Source organism: Nothoprocta perdicaria, unplaced genomic scaffold, assembly GCF_003342845.1.
Source record: "Nothoprocta perdicaria isolate Ctin4 unplaced genomic scaffold, notPer1 scaffold_46, whole genome shotgun sequence".
NCBI lineage: Eukaryota > Metazoa > Chordata > Aves > Tinamiformes > Tinamidae > Nothoprocta > Nothoprocta perdicaria.
The window spans coordinates 3,200,061-3,219,090 of NW_020455710.1; the positions used below are offsets into that span (position 1 = coordinate 3,200,061).

At 38.0% G+C, this 19,030-nt stretch overlaps 1 protein-coding gene across 1 annotated transcript; it reads right to left on the minus strand.

The window, feature by feature from the left end:
• Positions 1-1,767: 1,767 nt before the first annotated feature.
• On the minus strand, positions 1,768-14,661 carry NOL11 (nucleolar protein 11). Its single transcript, XM_026046871.1, has 18 exons — positions 14,497-14,661; positions 13,637-13,750; positions 13,298-13,354; positions 12,638-12,783; positions 12,337-12,394; positions 11,734-11,872; positions 11,335-11,532; positions 10,761-10,837; positions 9,845-9,968; positions 9,264-9,364; positions 8,920-8,997; positions 8,030-8,214; positions 7,659-7,784; positions 6,579-6,800; positions 6,021-6,099; positions 4,964-5,056; positions 4,606-4,713; positions 1,768-4,310 (listed from the first exon to the last, which is right to left on the minus strand). Exons 1-18 carry the CDS (start codon positions 14,644-14,646, stop codon positions 4,197-4,199), a joined length of 2,169 nt encoding a protein of 722 aa, XP_025902656.1. The 5' UTR covers positions 14,647-14,661; the 3' UTR covers positions 1,768-4,196.
• Positions 14,662-19,030: the final 4,369 nt, after the last annotated feature.

Genomic DNA, 19,030 nt, shown 5'->3' on the forward strand with positions numbered 1-19,030 from the left:
GTTCCGTCATGGTTATCCAGGGAAAAGCCCCCACGGGGGGGAGGGGGGGAACCTCTGCCATCACAAACACCAGTTGCTGAATTGGATTTCTGCCCCATGGATTCAGGGTATTGCTTTCCCAAGCACAACCAGTCCAAAAGGAAAGCCCCAAACACACAAACCACTCACATTTCCCACAACCAGCCTTTGGCAAAGCTGCTGCTTAGGCAGGTTTAGGAGCCCAGAGACTCTTCAGCACATCAGCGTTTCTCCTTTCTTCTCACTGCCCTGCTTATATTCCTGTGGGATGCACAACCTAGTACTGGCCCTGCCATGAGCCTGCCTGTTGCACATTGGCTGTTTAATTCAATTTAAATTCTTCTGTAGACATTTTTGAAGTGCCTTTTGTTCCTTGACTTGTTGCTCAGCCCAAGAACCTCATTAAACCCACAAACCTGCTGCCATGTCAAGCATACAACAATGTCACAATGGCACGAGGCAGCAGTTTAACCCAATTTGCACTCTTACATCCAGCTTTTTTTCTAATCGGCATCTCATTTATAGTCAGTTGTACAGCTGCACGGGCTCTCAGCCCTGTTTCTGACATTCAGACACAGCGAGACAAATAGACAACAGTGCCTAAATTAATTTACACCAATATACCTAATTTATATTCTGAATCTTTCAAAAGTTACTTTTAACTTGCTTCCATCAAGTAGCTTTTTTAACCTCGCCTAAATTTGCAGAGGAGTGTGTTAACTACTTGCTATACATTAACACACAGACACATATTGGGGCTAGCATCGGTGTGATCCTGGGGTGGATGCATGGAGAGGTATGTATATTTTTGGAGTCAGGTCTGAAAAATGACTCCATTCTAGGACCCAGGGTAACCTGGAGGAGGAAGGGAGAAGGGAAACCCACACCACCCCACCAGCCTCCTCTCTTCTATCAACCAAAGCCAAAACAGTGAAGTGTGAAGGAACACTGGGTAACTTGAGTTTTGCATATAAAATTTGCTGGTATATTTAAATGAACACATTTATAAGTGAAATACAGCACAAAGAGGAATTTTAGGTAGGTGGCCCTAGGCTGCCTCCCTACTCTGGACAGATGGAGAGAAAGACTCCTTTCAAAAGGCACTTTGGAGAAGATGAATAGCCTAGTTGTTCCAAGCTGTTGTCTGGATAGGTTCCTTTCTCCTGTAGTAAAGAACTTCAGAAGCTAGTTATGTGGTAGGAATATCCCAGCAAGCAGATGCTCTTGCGTAAATCAATGAGCCACTTTTACCCAGTCCTTTCCTCCAAATTATGTCTCCACTACCATCGATTAGGCACTGAATTTAAAGATCCTGTTCTAGAATTTGTAAGACACTGAGAAGTTGCTAAATGTGGCTAGAATAGAGCTCAACTACAGACTGAAAATCAGTCTTAGAAAGCAAGGGCTGACTTTTTTTTGCTGATGAGATTTAAGAATGAGTGTAGTTTTATTTAATATTATGAAATACAAACTGTATTAACATATGCTGAATTATATTAACATTCAATCACATTATAAAAAATAAATGCTATGAACATCTTATCTACTACTCTGAGCATAGACTGGCAAACTGTCTTCACCAAGAGCTCCTGTTTCCTGCCATCCACTTCATGCTGCAGCTCAAGAAAAATGGCATTAACTTAGAGTCCTGTTTTCACCTGTCTGCAGCTGTTGTTTTACATCAATATTCAATCCCACAATTAGCTTGTAAGAAGTCAGTGACAAGTCAATGCCTGATCAGAAGCATAATTCCGTAGATATTTGTAATACTGTCAAACATTTTGTTCATAAAAATTATTCTTGAGATTAGTCAAAAGGAAAATCCAGATATAAAACCAACATAAGATTTTGGAATGTTTACGTTCCCCATATGCACGAAACTCAAACTATATAAAACAAGCAGTATGAAAAAGGTTAACATCACTTTACAGAAATTAAGGCATTCACCCTTTTAAAGAGTACTTAGAGAAAACAGACATCCATGTAGATAAGAATATTATTTTAGCTTGGAGGTAAGCCCTCTTGCTCAGAAAATCTGAGCTACTACAGCCTGTATTAAGAAGTACTGCTCTACATAATTATGTATTCTTCAGCTGATCATTGCAAGATTTTTGATTTATATATAATCTTCAGTACTGACCTTTGATAAATACTGTATACAAGAGGAAAGTGTTAATTTCCAAACAGTCCTAAGGCCCTTAACTGTGTGCAATTATTTCAAAATTATACAAAGTCCAGCAAGTTATGCACCCAGTACCTCAACCATAATAGTTTTATGTTCTAGCTCTTGCTAAAGAAGGGATGAAAATGCCAAGAAAACACTATTGTTCACTCTCAGGCAAGCTTAACCTTACAAAGGCTGAGAGTACATTTATTCAAACAATGATTTCCAGCATTCTGCTGCAAATCAAACTGGATGTCTCCTCAGTGTCCTGTTACATGCACACAAGTCAGCATGCCCATTGAAAAAAAATCACAGATAAAAGCAGCTATTTCCAGCTAGGTCATTCTCTGTTCTAGCTGAACAGGCCAGGTATTCTGCCAGCACCACTCAAGAAGCAAAAATGGTAATTGCTTTTTCCAGCAGCATGGTCAGCTTAAAGACATGTCAAACTGACTCCAAAGTCCATTGCATTAAGTTTTACCTAATGGTTATTTCTAAACTTCAAATAATTGAACATGGGTAAGAATTTGTATTTAAAAACCTAAACTCTTGTATGCAATCTTTCAACATCAGAAAGCTTCAGAAGTTTCTAAAGTGAAAGCCTTAAATACAGCTAATTACACTGTAATCCAGCAACTCTGTTCTGCAAGTCTGTGCAGGGGTACATGCTCCTGAAAAGGCCTATTTTTGCTTAAGAAAACAGTCTTTCTTTTTTCAGCTGACGGCAATGTCTGAGATAGCAATAAAGATTGTAACAAGCTATCATATTAAATAACTGCACTTTGCTTCTTCATTTGAGGAAAGAATCTAGTTCCTGCCCTATACCTCTTCCTTCTCTATAGCTGTAGGCAACTTCTAGATGCAGGTGGTCTTATCAGATACAACACTCATCAAAACAACTTTAGATTATCACAGTACAGAGCTTTTAACTGCTCGCTACCACACACCCCCTGCACCAACTCCTCTGCTTCAGAACAACACAATACAGCAAGGTCGGACTAGAAAAATAAAAGGCACAAAATGGTAAACAAGTTCTTGTACCATAACGTCTACAGAAGAGAGAAAACAGTGCAAATGAGGTAACAAGACTTCTCCGTATAAGCTAAGACTGCAGATGCCAAAGGCTTTTTTGGACCAAGTGAAACAATTTAAAAATAGGAAACCAAAGCAACAAACTGAAATGTGTTCTCCACTCAGATTATGAACTATAGGTGAAGAGCACTCTGAAGAATCTAGTAATAGTCAGGTATCTCAACTAACCAGTAACTTAAAAGCAGCAAGTTGCAGTAATTTAATGATCTAAACTCAATGTCATAGATATGCCATAGTTAAATAACCTCTTTGTATGTGTCTTTCCTCTTTCCTTATCTGAATGGAATTGGTAAAACCTTATTGATTCAGACTTTTAATAAATATTAAATGAAAAAAGCTCTCACTTATAAAAGGATAAGCTGTTTTCCATTTACTGATGAAAAGAGCTTCTCTCTACATCTAACATTTTAGTATCTCTTCTGTCTACACTGCCTTTTGGAAAAGATTTGCCTTCCACTGAAGAGATGAACATTTACAAAACATGAACTTGCAGCTGGGCTTAACAGATCCAACTGCTACTGTATTGCAAGTCCAGAATTAGAGAAGTGCAAGAGAAACTAATGTAGTAGCTTTATACAGCTCAACAGAATAAAACGGCCAATTCATTTGAAGAAGCATCTGTTTAAGTCTTATTGCAATTATTCTACCCTTACATAATCCATTCACTAAGGATCATGTGGCATTTTGGGATATTCCTATGATTATATATCAAAATTATACATAAAAAAAATGCAAGGTGTCCAGCATCTCATCCCGTGGAAAAAGAGCTTTTAATTCATTAAACTTTTAACTTCCCCTGTAGCTACAGAGTAACCATGCTCTCCCTATGTAGAAAATCCAAATTTTCACATCCCCAATATGGAGTGCCAATACATCCTCGTCATAAAAGGAATCAGTACAATGTTAGTAATTCATTTCAAATTCAAACAAGTTCCAGCACTTCAATAGAATATGCCTGAGAGTCTTTCTGGCGTTTAAGTCTTTGTAACTCTTGCAAACTTCCTTCAATTTTATTGAGTTCAGAGTAGAATCGTACCTGAAAAGAAAAAGCGGATGTTTATAATAAAATACAGCTTAACTCAGTTCATTTCATACATAACAATAATGCAACTCCCTGTGGCCCTGTATAATTCCAGACAAATTCTAACCAGGCAAACACAGCAACTTTGGTGCTCAAAAGGCAACTGCCATTTGATGTTCGCAAACCAGCATATAGAGGTGATCACACACGGTTTGATTTACTACGTACTGAATTTTTACAAACACACATCCTTAACTCCCATATTCTAAATCCATTCCAGAATGAATTCAGTATTCCAGGTGTAGCTTACTTGGGCTCTCACAAACTTATGCAGGTTGGAAAGAAGTCCTTTTGCTTCTGGTAGCATCACCATCACTGTAAAGTGAGCATCAAGTAACAGGCACATCCAATCCATAATCTGAAGACAAAAAGAGTACATATTTAGGTTACAGTATGCAAATGACACTCAACTTTTGATTTGAAAATGGACTCCATAGTATTAACTTCTGAGGCAGAATGCATGGTTCCCCACTTTAAGATTATCTTTTATTTTCAGACATTTTAGACAATACCTTATAGAATGAATACAGATCTCTGATTTTATGTTTTCACTCAGTTACAAATTACAAAAAGTGAAGGATGTTTAAATTGTAGAACTTGCACTTTACCTGATTTATAGTTGGAGAAAGCACACCAGGAAGAGTGGTATTAATTTTTTCACTGCTTTTCACATACAGGTAATGTAAATACCTAAGAAAAAGCTTAAAGAAGAAAAAAAAAAAAAAAAAGAGGAGAAAATGGGAGGTAAAGACAGATGACATGTTACATATATATAAGAATATACATATAAGACCTTTGAGTTTTCTCCCACACACAATGATACTCAATGCTCAAGCTTGTTTAAAAAAGATTCCTGCACACTATACATTGAAAATATATAGTATGGCTCTCCATCTCAGCTTGGAATTTTAACACTGTCAGATATTCAGTCCTTATTTCTTAAGGACTGTGCTAAAAATTTTATCAGCAGTAACAGCTTTAGTTTGAATTTCAGCAGTAGTAGCCAAAAAGAAATTGATGGTAATCACAACCAGTCCACATTGTCTCGTCCTCAGCATAAGCCGTAAGAACTTCCTTCTCCCTCCAAAAGAAGGATTAAGGAGATGGGTGCGTGTTAAGACTAGCGTTGTTCTGATAGAACAGTTTTTAAAACAATATACACTGTACATAAACTCAGGTATATTGACAGCACATCAGTACGTGCAGCTCTTGAAAATTTTCTTGGGGATCCAAAATTGAAACTTTAAGCTGGATTTATTTTACATTTGGTATTTTAGTGTACAATTTACTTTTCCCCCCTTCCCCTCAACTTTTGATGCAACTGATCAGATTCCCATGTCTCATCACTTTCTTAAAAAATACACAAAGCAAAGGATGTTAAAACTATTACTAAATATGAACAATAGTTAATTGGACTAGGTCATCAACAGTTTCTTCTTTACATCTTCTATAAGCAAAGATCAGTTAAAAAAACCAGCAAAGTTCCATATGTACCTAGAAAAACAGCATTCAATAGCATTGAACCTTAATGGGAATCTTAAAGTAACACATGAAAATGGATTTATGTAACCCTCGTAACAATACTAAGTTTCTGACACTTTAATAAAGTGTCTTCCATGCCCTCTCTCAAAAATGATTTAGAATTTTCAATTTTAAAATGCTTACCACAGCTTGCTGAGCTGGAAGGTCTTTCAGATGAGGCAGAAGAAATGTTTCGCTGTAAGCTGAATGCAGGACAGCATTTCTGTGCAGTATTATTGAGGAAACATTTGAAAGGGAAATCCAAGTTTATACAAACAGAATTCAAATATAACTGAAGAGGGAGATCCCATTTTAGCTCTGTCTTCTAATTCTATCAGGAAATATATGCAGCCATTGAAACACTGCAGTAACAGACATCTTGAATACAATTCTAACTCAAGCAGGTAATTGCTAATGTCTACTTCTTCAACAATTATTGATGCATTTTTTTTCTTGGGAAAAAGTTTAGCTATACTTTTGTAAAAATGTATAAGCTTTAACTGGTGCAAACACCTTCTAGAAGTTAATCATTTATATTCTAAGTGACTTTTACTGAGTGGAAACTTCTCTTAAAATTGCAGAATTTCTGGCTAACAATTATACTCAAATACATATTTAAACAATAACAAAGAAATAAATGTCATTTAATAATGCTAGAAGTAAACATTCACTTTGTAAATAATGAACTAATACAGAGGATACAATAATGCAGCCCTTTGTGGTCCAACAGGGCAGAATTCAACATCATTCTTCAAAAGGGTTTCCTTTGTGAATGTAGTGTCACAGCTGTCCTCTTCCAGTTCAGTATTGAAACCATTCTCTACTATTTCAGTCTTAACTTCTTTATTGTTGGATTCAATATCAATATAACAGATTACAGAGTCCATATTCACATCTGTCCTTTCAAGATAGTCATCACTAATGCTGTAGAAGAAAATTCACAGACATTTAATAGTTTTATTATTAGGCTTAAAGACAGCAGTAGACAGTATTAACTCCTTTGCACATACCATAAGAGTGAAAATATGTACTAAAAAGTATTATCTTGCAGAGAGAATCAAAACCACGAGAGGATAGTTAATAGTTTGTAATTACTAACCTCAAGCAATATGTGCCTCTTTTCATGTATTTCAACTCTACCAGTTACTGTATTATTAGACATTCATAGGTTTATTTCAAGGTTACGGACCACGCAACACTGCTACTGTATTCTGACATTAGTAGGACTATTAAGTCCTTAAGACAAATTCTAAACTTCATGAGAACCATAGTTAAATATTTCACATTTTAAGTTACTACTGATATGAACAAGATTTGGTATTTAGGAAGTCTTCTGCGCTCCTGAAGCCCGCAGGATGTACAGTGCTACAGGCTCCCGTGTTTACCTAAAGCTTCATTCATTTGGACAGAAATCACAATCAACTTCATCTTTCTTATGGGCTTCTCACACTAGGTAAATTCCTAATTAACAACACATCTGAAAAGAGGCAAATGCTACTTAAGCCAATGGTGTTATCAAAAGGCAGAGTCATTTAATTACACCAGAAGTTTTTTAGAATTGCTAAAATGCTTTTTACAAAATAGCTATTACGTGCAGTATACAGGACTACAGCATTCACTGTACTTAAGACTTCTATGCATAATACATTTCATACACAAATTAAAACCGTTCTTGGCACAACAAGTTTTAGTAAAAGGACGTAGTTTGTTAAAGGTAGAAAAAAAAAAAAATCCACCCAACCAATCAAGTGAAAAAACCCATCCCACTCAGAAACCACTTACCTTAAAAATAATTTCAAGCAAGCATAAGTAATTTCTTCAGGAATATCTGGGAACCGTTGTAGGCAGATTTGTAAGAGATGCATATCTTTTTTCTCCAAAGCAACAGCCATTAAGTCTGGGCATAAGCTGTATGAGTGAGATAAGAAAAACTTACCTACACTCCCCGTACAACTCAAACTAGCAAATAATATAGACGTATTATTATTATTTTACACACACAAAAACCTTCAATCCCACCTCAGAAGTACTTCAGGAGGAATTAAGTATAAGCATTTTCTGATAATTCAAACTGCTTATGTTTCTTTCTCTTTGTTGTGTTTTTCTTTTGCTTAAGACTATGCCTTACAATTAAGAAAGTGCAGAAGCATCACCTGTAAGAGAGCTCTCCTTTTTGTACCAACTGTATCAGGAAGTTTTGAGGGTAGAACATTGGATCTGTTTTACATCTGTTTATAAGAGCAGGTATTACACATCCAATGGTAGCTTGGACATCTGGCATCTGTGCTTTTGACAGCAATTGTTTCAATTCCTCTTCAACTGCAGCTGAAGAAGAATCCTGAAAACAACAGATATCATGGAAATCAAGGGCAATACGTAGTAGCAGTACAACTCGCAAAACTTCTACTTAGACTGAAGTAGAGAAGTAGAAAGAGAATTATTTCAGTATTCAAGACACAGAAATAAAACGACTCACTAATATATGCCTAGGTATCCTATCACAATCATGAAAGAGCCAGCAGTAATGGTAATTAGGCCCTTTGAACTTGGAAATAAGTAGTATAGTTCAGTTGTTAGTGATTACCCTATTACTTCAGTCACATTATCAAGATGTCCACCTGAAGTGGAATGCAGGGATATTTCATGTAAGTCTGGATACAGCTTAAAGTATCACAGCACTTACAGCAAGTTTTGAAAGGGAACTACACACTAGATTATGCTGCTACCAACTCTGTCAACTTATTCGAAGCTTATTTAAAGCTGAATATCAGTCCCAGCATCCTGGGACCTAATTTACACTGAACTGAGTTTGATAATAAGCGCCAGACTAAATTCTCTAATGTGCTTAGAAAGCAAGTAGAGTTCATCTAGAGTAGGGTACATTTCCTAAAGCAAAAACCAAACAAAAGAAAAAGGCAATAAAAAAAATCTTAGAAGAAACTAAGGTTTAACTTCATCTTGATCTTATCCATAAATTTATATCTTGATTTTATCCATAAATAATTTTTTTTTTTAAAAAAGCAGTTCAGCTTGGTGTACTTACTTTTATATCTAACAGCAGCTGCCCAACTGTTAATGTGTCTGATGGGGCCTTAGCAACACTACTCCTCCTTGATCTTAGCTACAATAAAGAAACAAAAGTAGTTATTATTTGGGTCCAGAAAAAAATGGTTTATATTCAAGATTTCAGGCAAGATAACTGGCAAGATCACACATCAACTTTCTGCATCAATTACATTCAGTAGCTGAATTGTCCAATCCTAGAAGCAATGTTAGAAGCAGGCAAATAAAAAGCTGGGTTCCCTTTTGCTACAATATGTAAAAACAAAGAGCAGCAGGGGAGAAGAGACAAATAAACCAAAAACTTCACTCCTAATTTTAACTTACAGTCATTTTAGATTCAGATTTTAGAGTTACAGATTGCTGTGACTGAAGGGAAACCACCAGCTCTTCATCATTAAGGGTATTCCAGTTTAAAAACGACGCATCTGTGAACACAAAAATGAAACTGCATAAACACTTAACACGCATTTACTAAAATAGAGATATTACATCAACTTCTGATAGCAACATGTATTTTCTGAAATATAATCCATGCCTTCTTTTTTTCCGCCCTCAAAAAATCCATTTGTTTTATCTCGGCAGCAAATAGCTTTATAATCATCTTTATATACTGTTTTCTCATAAAATCTCTTAAGGGCGGGGGGAATAAATCTGTTGCTAGATATTGATTTTGAATACTACTGGCAGCATTTTTTGGTGCAAGGCTGAAGTACACAAACTGCTGAAGTACAATTTAAACTTAAGTTTACAAATTTACAACTCTGGCCAGTTAGAAGCTCTTCACTGTTAAGTTACTTCAAGCTGCTTATATCTCACTGATTTAATAGATCTCTATTAACATAACATCTTTAATACACTTTTTTAAAGGCTGAGATCCTTGCAGTGTAATTACAAAAAGATCTTACCAGAGGTTTGACTGTCTTTGAGCTTTCCCACAGCAGCTGCCAAGGATGAAGTTTCACACTTGTATAAATTCACCGTTAGCACTTTTCCATGAGTAAAAAAAAATTTTTCCCCATAACACCACAACTACAAAATATTAAACAAATTGTTAAGGAAGAGTGGAGCAGAGAAGGAATTTTCTGCACAAGGTGACATTTAATTCCTTACTACAAAATTAAATCTTCTCATTAATCAAATGATTATTGTTGGGCGAGTTTAAAAATTGCTAGCACACCTCCATCAAGCATTGTTTTTAAATACAACAGAGAGCCTACTGTGGAATATTTTCCAGTGATGTCTTGAACTACAGTAGCTGCTCTGGGGGTATAAATTCCACTAGATAACTCACAAATTCAGATTACGAGCAAATCTGGCACCATTATGATGAACACACAAACAGCCAACATGAGGTTCCTCCCCCTCCTACTCCTTTGTAGGCTAGATGTTCTACTTCACTCATGTATTTAATCACTTGGGCATCAGTTTACTCATCAATTGACACCTGAAGATCTAGAAGCAAAATTTAGGGAGTTGCTGGAATCATTTAGGCAGTCATTTGCAAATGGCTGGAGCATAATAGCTAATTATATGAAAAACCCAGTCACTACCTATTTAATTATCACCAAATAATCAAGACCACCAGAACTGAGAAGATGCCAGAGTTATCACAAAAGTTACCATAGGTCGCTATGCTTACAGTCATCATCCACATAAAAAAAAAAGTTTAAAGGCCATTATTATTAATTTGGTTTCAAAACTTGACATTTACTGTTCACATATACACACACAAGAAAAGAGGTCATCTGTCTCTTTTCACTTCTGTCAGGCCAAACGCATCAGGTGGAAGCTTACGAACCACAAATTAAAGAGAGAGCTCACTTGTCCACTGGTTCCCAGGGGCAGTTCTTTTGAAGTCTGTAATGTTTGAAATTTAGTATTCCATATTGTTAGGCACTCTACAGAAAACAAGAGATTGATATTACAAAAAAGTAATACATTTTTTTTCTTTGCTATTTTCAATTAAAGACTTGAAGAAATAGTTTCCATACATTTCAAAGAAAAAAGAAAAAAGGCTCAGTTTAGTAATGTATTCAACATTCTAGGTATGGTTCTCAACAAAAGTATTTGAAGAGTAGTTAGGTTTTGTGATTCTTGTTCAAAACTTTGCTGGGAAAACAGAGATAGCGGCCCATACAGCCATTCTGCGATTCCTGCTAACTTATCTACAAACCTTTAACAGCTTTTTAAGGTTGGCCAAGTTCAGCTATCCCTCTGAACAGCTTTGCTAAGTCTGTTACCTAACCTGTCTTAAAAAAGCATTTTGTTTTAAAATGGTTAACTACATTCAGTGGTTTAATTTCAGTGGCCCAACAGTTCTTCAGAATCTATCATTTTCTCTAAGAATAGTATTTTGGAAGTTAAAGACATATCAATCTAGTTATTTTCCAGTTACCTTTAGATTCTTCACCAAATGCTGCTAGGCTTCCTAATACTGCAACATGGTCTTTATCAAGAACAACAAAGGAAGTTCCCTTTAAAACACTTCCAGATACTGAAAGTTTGAGCAGCAGTGACTTGGACAATATTTGCTCTTCCTCTTCACTGTGCTGCTGCAGAGGTATCAGAACCTTATAGATTGAGTCATTGGAATCTGTCGAAGAACAGAGAGAACATTTTTAAGAACAGTAAGCTTTTGCAACCATTAAAAAAAAAGCACTAGAAAGATGCAATTACTTCTCCCACTAGCTGTTTTACAAAAGTTAAAAGCAGTAATGCAAACATTAACACACCTTCTGTGTCTTTTCCTACAATTTCATGCTTTATGTACATCTCACTACAAAGTATTACTTACACAAACATAGAAGTGTGATGATCTGATTTTTTATATATGCTGTAAAACTCAGTGGATTAGATGATTCCTGTTGTTCAAGCTTATATTTCTGTAGAATATTCAGCTTAAATTTTTGTAGGTAGATAAAATAATCCCCATCCTAGAACAAACAAACCAACAACCCATAAGTTTGTCTTTCATTTACAAGGAGAAGAAGTATTATCTTACAGGGAAACCAATATTAAGATATTAGTTATGCCACATTTTGAATGTTAGGCAAAATTATGAAAGTACATGTTTTCTTCAGGCTGTACAGCATAGTTCCAGAAAATCTGCAGATTCACGTAAGTAAAGAAAATTCTTAGCTCATGCAACAAATAGTTTCACCAGGAAGAAGCAATGAATGAGATTCAGGCCATTGAATGAGCCAGGATCATCCACCCCAAAACTTCACAACTTCAATTTAACAGTTGTATCAGAAACAAATACAGGATAATGACTTCAGCAAAAAGTCATAACATAAATGAAACAAATGATTTTTTTTTCAGGAAAGCACTTGTATGTGCTGATAATAAAGCTGTTTTTTTTTTGTTGTTGTTTGATTCCTTTTGTTTTTAAACTTACTTTCTCAGTAGCAAAAATTAAGATGGGTTCTTGACCTTCCAGAAAAGCTTCACTCCACCTAAGAGAGAAAGCAGCATTATCATCTTTTGAATTCTATGTCTATATGCAAATTCAGCCCATTATTACTTAGGTAGTCTCTTATTTTCCTCTCTGTAAATAGTAAGATATTAAAACTGATATATTTAAAATAACTCAACCCACTTTGGTCTCTGGATTCCTCGTCCCTCAAAAAGGGTCAGTCTGCATTATCACCAATTCCTTTGATCAAAAAAATCAAGCTTCATAAGGTAGTATTACTTACTTAATCACTTCATCTGAGATAAAGTTTTCAATTTCTTGTTGTGGAGCTTCCAAAAGGACATCTAAGGTTCGAACACCACCTCCTTTGAATAGTACCAATGGCTCCCCATGGGGTAGAGAATGTATCCTGTATACATCTGCTGAAAGCTGTAGAGAGAGGAAAAAAAGAAAGAAAACAACAACATCTTCAAACTATGTTCTTCAGTAGATTACCTTGAAAGCTAAGTGTTCTGTACATTTTCTTTATCAATTCTCTTAGTAAATAAATATATGGAAGAGTGAACTTGCAGTTTTTAGCAGGTATTTATTTCTGAACCATCATAGACTACTGCAAGTCACTACCTGATGAAAGAGTAGGAAAAGCCCCTAATGAACACCATATTTCTGAATTACATCAGACAAAACATAACTGAGGATTCTTCAAAGAAAATCCTTAGAAACAATACCAACCAAACTAGCCAAATACTAACAGAATACTAACCAAGTGTTATACTTTGATGATAGTCACTCACTTCAAGTGGATTCTCTGCAGTACTCCAGAGCATGAAGAAGGCCAAGTTAACAAAACATTCTACCAAAGCTTAATGCTCGCAGTACTACGAAGATTAATCCTTTCCTTCTCCCAAGATTCAAAATGTTTGCATAAAAATAAGATACTCACTGTTGCTTTAAATACTTTGTCTAAGTTAACATCTTCATCCTTCCATATTCTTAAAACCTTAAAGAGAAGAACTGTTTGGTAAGTGAATAAGTACATATATTTTGCATTACACAAAATACCAGCGATTACATGCTACTGACACAACACGGGAAAAAAATATGGAGGCATTCACAGTAATTTCAGTGAAAACATACGTAAAGGAAGTTTTCATGAGAAGAAGCTAAAGAAGCAACAACAGTAAAAATACCAAACAAAAACCACCACCAACTTCTCTATCTTCATTCACTCAGAAAACCTGGAGTCACACATTGTTTTTGAACAACAAATAAAGAATCTCACCTTGTCGTCATGAACAGCAATATATTCATGAGTTTCAAAGTTGCACACAACTGGACACGTTATCATCTGTCCATGTTTAACTGACCAACAACCTAGCGGCTTCTGGTCTGAAACCTACAAGGGTCAGAAAACACAGAGTTAAGACATAACATGGTTCACCTGCAGATTTCTCATACGACAGCAACATTATAAAGAAAGCACAGGCTAACAACATCTGCCAAAGTAAGAACATTAAAATATGGAAAGTTCCATATTGGAACACAAGTTTTGAGTTCTATTAGTATTCTTTTTTTTTTTTTTTTGATAGTAATTGGACAGGCTTATGCTACCAAGCCCAGTGATCACGCTAAACATTCTCATAACAAACATATTACTTTTATTCACTAGTGAAAATATGCACAGAAATGCATCTCTCCTCCCTGCATTACTACAAGGAGTTAATACTACTTACTGAGAGGAAGATCAATGAGTTTTGCTGGCTAAATCAGCCTTGTTTGTGATTCATGTTGTTGCTTAGAGGACATTTAACCCCTTTTCCCTACTCTAGAAGTACGGCAGACAAATCCCACCAACACCCTGATGTTCTCACGTATGCTCTTGGGAACAGCACTAAGGATCCCGAAGGACACTCTGTGATGCTGCGATTAAGATGCAACTGACATGAAAACCAAAGATATAAAAACGCTTGTCTCAAATTTTGTCCTGGGGCCACTGCAGTGAACGGGGAGGTTTAAAAAGCCACCGGCAACTCCAGGCGCGGGCTGCAGGCCCCGCAGGCCCCGCGCCGGGAGGCGGCGGCTCGCGGCTCCCGCGCTGACAGCCGCGCAGGCCGCGGCCGCCCCGAGGGGCAGCGCGGTTACCTTGAAGAGCGTGGCCGTCCTGCCGCGGTCGGTGAGCAGGACGTGGTCGGAGTCGGGGCCCGGCTCGAGCGCCAGGACGCCCGCGCCCAGCCCCACGGCGCCGCTGGGCCCCAGCCCGCACAGCGTGAACGCCTCGCACAGCGCCGCCATCTTAGCGCGCGGGCGCCGCTCGCGAGACTCGCCGCCTAGCGGCACCGCGCGTGCGCGCATGCGGCACGCGCACGCGCCCGGCACCCCGCGCACGCGCTGGGGAGGGTGCGCGTGCGCGGGCGGCGGGAGGGCGGGAAGGCGCCACTGCTCCCTGAGGCGACCGCGCGTTACCGCCCGTGACACGAGGCGTGCGGATAAACGTGCAAGCATGCGCTGTTATTAACCCCTGGGAACAGTCCATGTAAACGTGGAAACTGGGTAGGGAGTCTCTTGTGGCACAGAAAGTGAATCTCTTTGCAACAGCCTTCAGTTTTACTAAATTTATGTAACCCGTAAAACTGGGGTTACAGTTCTTGTCTACGTACTCCCAATGAAGTTGTAGTAAGGCTTTGCTGGTTAGTATTTTCAATGTGCATAAACTACCGTGCCTCTTGGATATATTGTTACAAAATTATGCAAGAGTCAGCAGTTATTTAAAACACCATTACAAAGCAGTGCAATTAACTGCATTTAGTTTCATTTATTCAGTTGTCTTTTCTGTGTTTTGTGCATGTTATTAATCAGATCATTTTCACTGCTATTCATACGGTGGTGAGCATCTGATCATGGTATCATTTATATGCATATTAGCCCAAGCACATCAGATAAAAGACTTCTGTCGTTTTGCACTTACACAATAAAATTGTGCTGTCTTTAAGAATATTTTAACATACATCTGCCCTATGAAATATATCTCATAAAGGGTTTTTATGAAGAGTGAGGTTGCAAAATTTGTTCCCCCGAAAGTCAACCCAGCCCTACTGATTTTAATTTTTAATCGCTGTTCCTGTTTGCAGCTGCCAGGGGAGGTGCTACCAGCACCATCATTCAGGGGCCTTGTGGGCACTTTGTGTCTGGGAATCCTGCACGAATCGGGGCTCTTGGTGAGGAATCACCAGGCTTTGGCAGGGTGGAAGCAGAGCCGAAGCCTGGCAGGGTGGAAGCAGAGCCGAAGCCTTGCAGGGTGCCAGGCGCAGCCCCACTGCGCGTCCCTGAACACTGCTCCTCTGGGGTTATCAGATCCATGCCATGTATCCCGAGCGGGATGTGTGCCCTACACCCTATCACGGAGGCAGCGGGTCACCCTGTACCTGGCGAGTGTGTGAGCGTGTCTCCAACGCCAGGCATGTTTCCTTTCTTCCTTGGCAGCAGGACGTCTCATCTTGGCTGCGTTAGTTCACTCCTGTTAGTGCTGCTGGTCACCCACAGGTTAAGCTCTGCTGCAAGCACTCTTTTAGCAAAGCCGTAATGTCACTAACCAGTGCTCCAGCAAAGCGTTAAGACGCCCTGCATCCTGGTATCTTTTAATGTTACCCATTCATGTTTAATTTTAGCTGTCTGTGATTTATCTTACAGAGACATTTAATAGTTCTTAGAACAAACGCTGTTGTCTCTATCTTCAATAGTTTCTAGGCCTATGTTTATTCCTCATATCCTGCCCTACACAGTCATGAAGCATTACTATAGTGAACAAGCAGCCATTCTTTCAGTGCTTAATTCTGTGGAGTAATCCTGTGCTTAAAAGCTTAAAGAATCACTGTATTTTGTGATTGTGTATTTTGTGATCACAAAAATGTGACATTTTTGTTGACTACTACAAAATGACTTAGCTATAAGGGATGCAAGACTCTTACCTTCTAAGAGGTTTCGTGTGTTCTTTTCCAGAATTTGCCGAAACACTGTGCTGCCAAACCCTGCATGAAGAGTTAGAAGTGTTTTCCTACTGAAGAACTTCTTTCGTCAACTGAATGGTCATTTACAAATGAATGGGTAACATCAGATTGATGCGACACCTGCCATGATAAAATCTTGAAAGAGCTTTAGGAGCAACAAAACCTGAATTGCCTCCTCAGTGAATGTCCCAAGTGACTTGAATTTCACTTACAATACCCATTCTTTGGGCAGCTTATTTTGGAACAAGGGATTTGCAGAGCTGGAGGCAGAAGTGTTAATGGCTGTTGGAGACCAGTGAAAGAAAATAGCTGCACTTGTAAAGAATAACTGTTGGTAGTTTATTTACAACAAATGCAAGGGAAAATACAGTATTAAAAATAAATAAATTTGAAAAAAAATTAGAAACAAAGTGATGCGAATGAAAAATATGACCATCAAATTGTCCTGGATAGCCTTGCATTATCTAACATACAGAGCATTTCAAAACTTGGTCCTTCTTTGATGGTAGTGCTGTATTGGCTAATGTAGCTGTCGTAACACTAAGTAAATGAATTACTGGACATTCAGAGTCACATGGAATTGTCACAGAAATGAAATAAAAACATGAATCTGTTGCAGTGACACCAGAAAAACACAGGTGATTATAATCCAGTGACCGTGCTGTTTGTTTAAAGCAAAATTTTGTTAGACTTATTGAGCATTTTTCAACTTACACATATAAAACTGAGTCCAAACAAGGAAATGGAAACGTTCCTATTGACAAGTTCATGAATTCTCTCTCACTGCACTCACTAACTCAGAAAAAGCGTATACAGTTGATGCTAGCAGTGTTTTAAAGTTGCAGTGCAGCAAGCTTCAAAGCGGTTTGAACAGAGTGTAGCCGTCTTGTTACAAAATGAAAGTCAAAGAACAAATATTTTTATTTCAAAATCTCTACAGCAGCAATTAATGCAAACTGGCTACTAGATGTCACAAAATCACCTTCCAGAATAATTAAAAAAGCCAAAGAGTAAGGTCAAATAGTTTCTTTCTACAGGATTTATCCAGTCATTTACATAATCAACCAGTACATTCAGAAGAAATCCCATTCAGTAAGTGTGTCAGGAACAGGTTGCTCCTTACAGTCTCTATGAATACTCATTTTTACATTTATTAGATCAGCTCTTCTGAAGACTGCAGTGAATTGACAGTTACTTTGTCATGATTGTGCTCAACGAAATTCATGACAGTAAGAGCAAGTCTGGGGGAAGTTTCTAATAAAAAGGTAGGGAAAGTGATGGTGTTGTGGGAAGTACATTCTTCTTGCTGCATATTCTCTGGACAGTCACAGCAGAGCTGTGTGTAATTCTTCGGTCACTCTGGCAGCCGTCAGGAAGACACAGCTATTTTGATGCTTCAGCTTTGCTGCCTGGCACCATATGCTACAGATGCACTCACTAGCTAATTACATAATGTATATTTTGGAGAAAAAAAAAAGCGAACACTTCCAAAATACTCTCTTTTTTTCTTCTAATAAAGATGTTTCAAAAAACAACAAAGAGTACAGTGACAAAATCAGTAATGAAAACAGACTGCATTCCCTCACGATGTGTCACCAACTATTCTGACCTTCCATTTTATTTATTTGTGTGTGTGTAAAGACTTTTCTGGGGAAAAAACACGGTATCCTACATTAAAAAAAAAAAGATGTTTAAAGATAACATTAATGAAATGATTAATGACACAAGTGAAAAAGCAGCCTGAACAGAACACCTTGGCTGATGTTGTGCAGCCCATAAGATGCCCGTGGTGGTTTCTCCCACAAGCACTGGAGCACTGCAGATCATTTATCTGCCTTCCTCAGTAAGCACAATGCAGGCCAGATGGACGATCCTAATTTTGGCCTGAGGGAAATTCAGGCTCTTTCCCAGTCGTTAGACCCGATTCTCCTGTGGAAGAGCACGGAGCTGGACGCGGGTCGGGCAGCAGCGCGTGCGGGCAGGGCCACGGCGCGGAGGTTGTCATTTTGTCCACCACGCGACCAGCATCTTCTGTTCTCCCACAGACCTGCCGTGCAGCTATTGAGCTGTGTCCTATTCCAGATACCAATAACTTTCATATATTCATTATCCCCAAACCTACTTCATACGATTATCAATGTGAATCCCATGGGATAGGAGGTGAAACAGTTCCAGTTGCTAAAACATATATATAAATAGCTAAATGTATATATTATTTATATATATATATGTGTGTGTGTATGTATGCAAATTCACTGAAAAATAGAATTTCAGGTGGGGAGGACCCAAGTGATTTGTACATACATCAAATGCAGGTAATGAAACCCAACCAAGCACTTTCTGCCTTCAAAGGTCTCCTTTCTCTGCCAATACTTGAATTTTGCTATTACTACTAATAAAACAGATTAGACCAGTTATGATCAGTTAATTCATACATTCTTCTGTGAGAAGATGCCATGAACTAATGCGGGAGTTTTGTTTGCCACATTTCAGTGGCTGTTTTACTTGCAAAAAAATCATGATCCGTTGGTTTACTAATCACTCAAAGTTACTGGCTTGGAGAGTAAAGGAAGGCAATGGATCACGCGACTGGGAAAGGTTCTCAGTGAGCTTAGGGTTAAAAAAGGGAAGGGAAGGGAAGGGAAGGGAAGGGAAGGGAAGGGAAGGGAAGG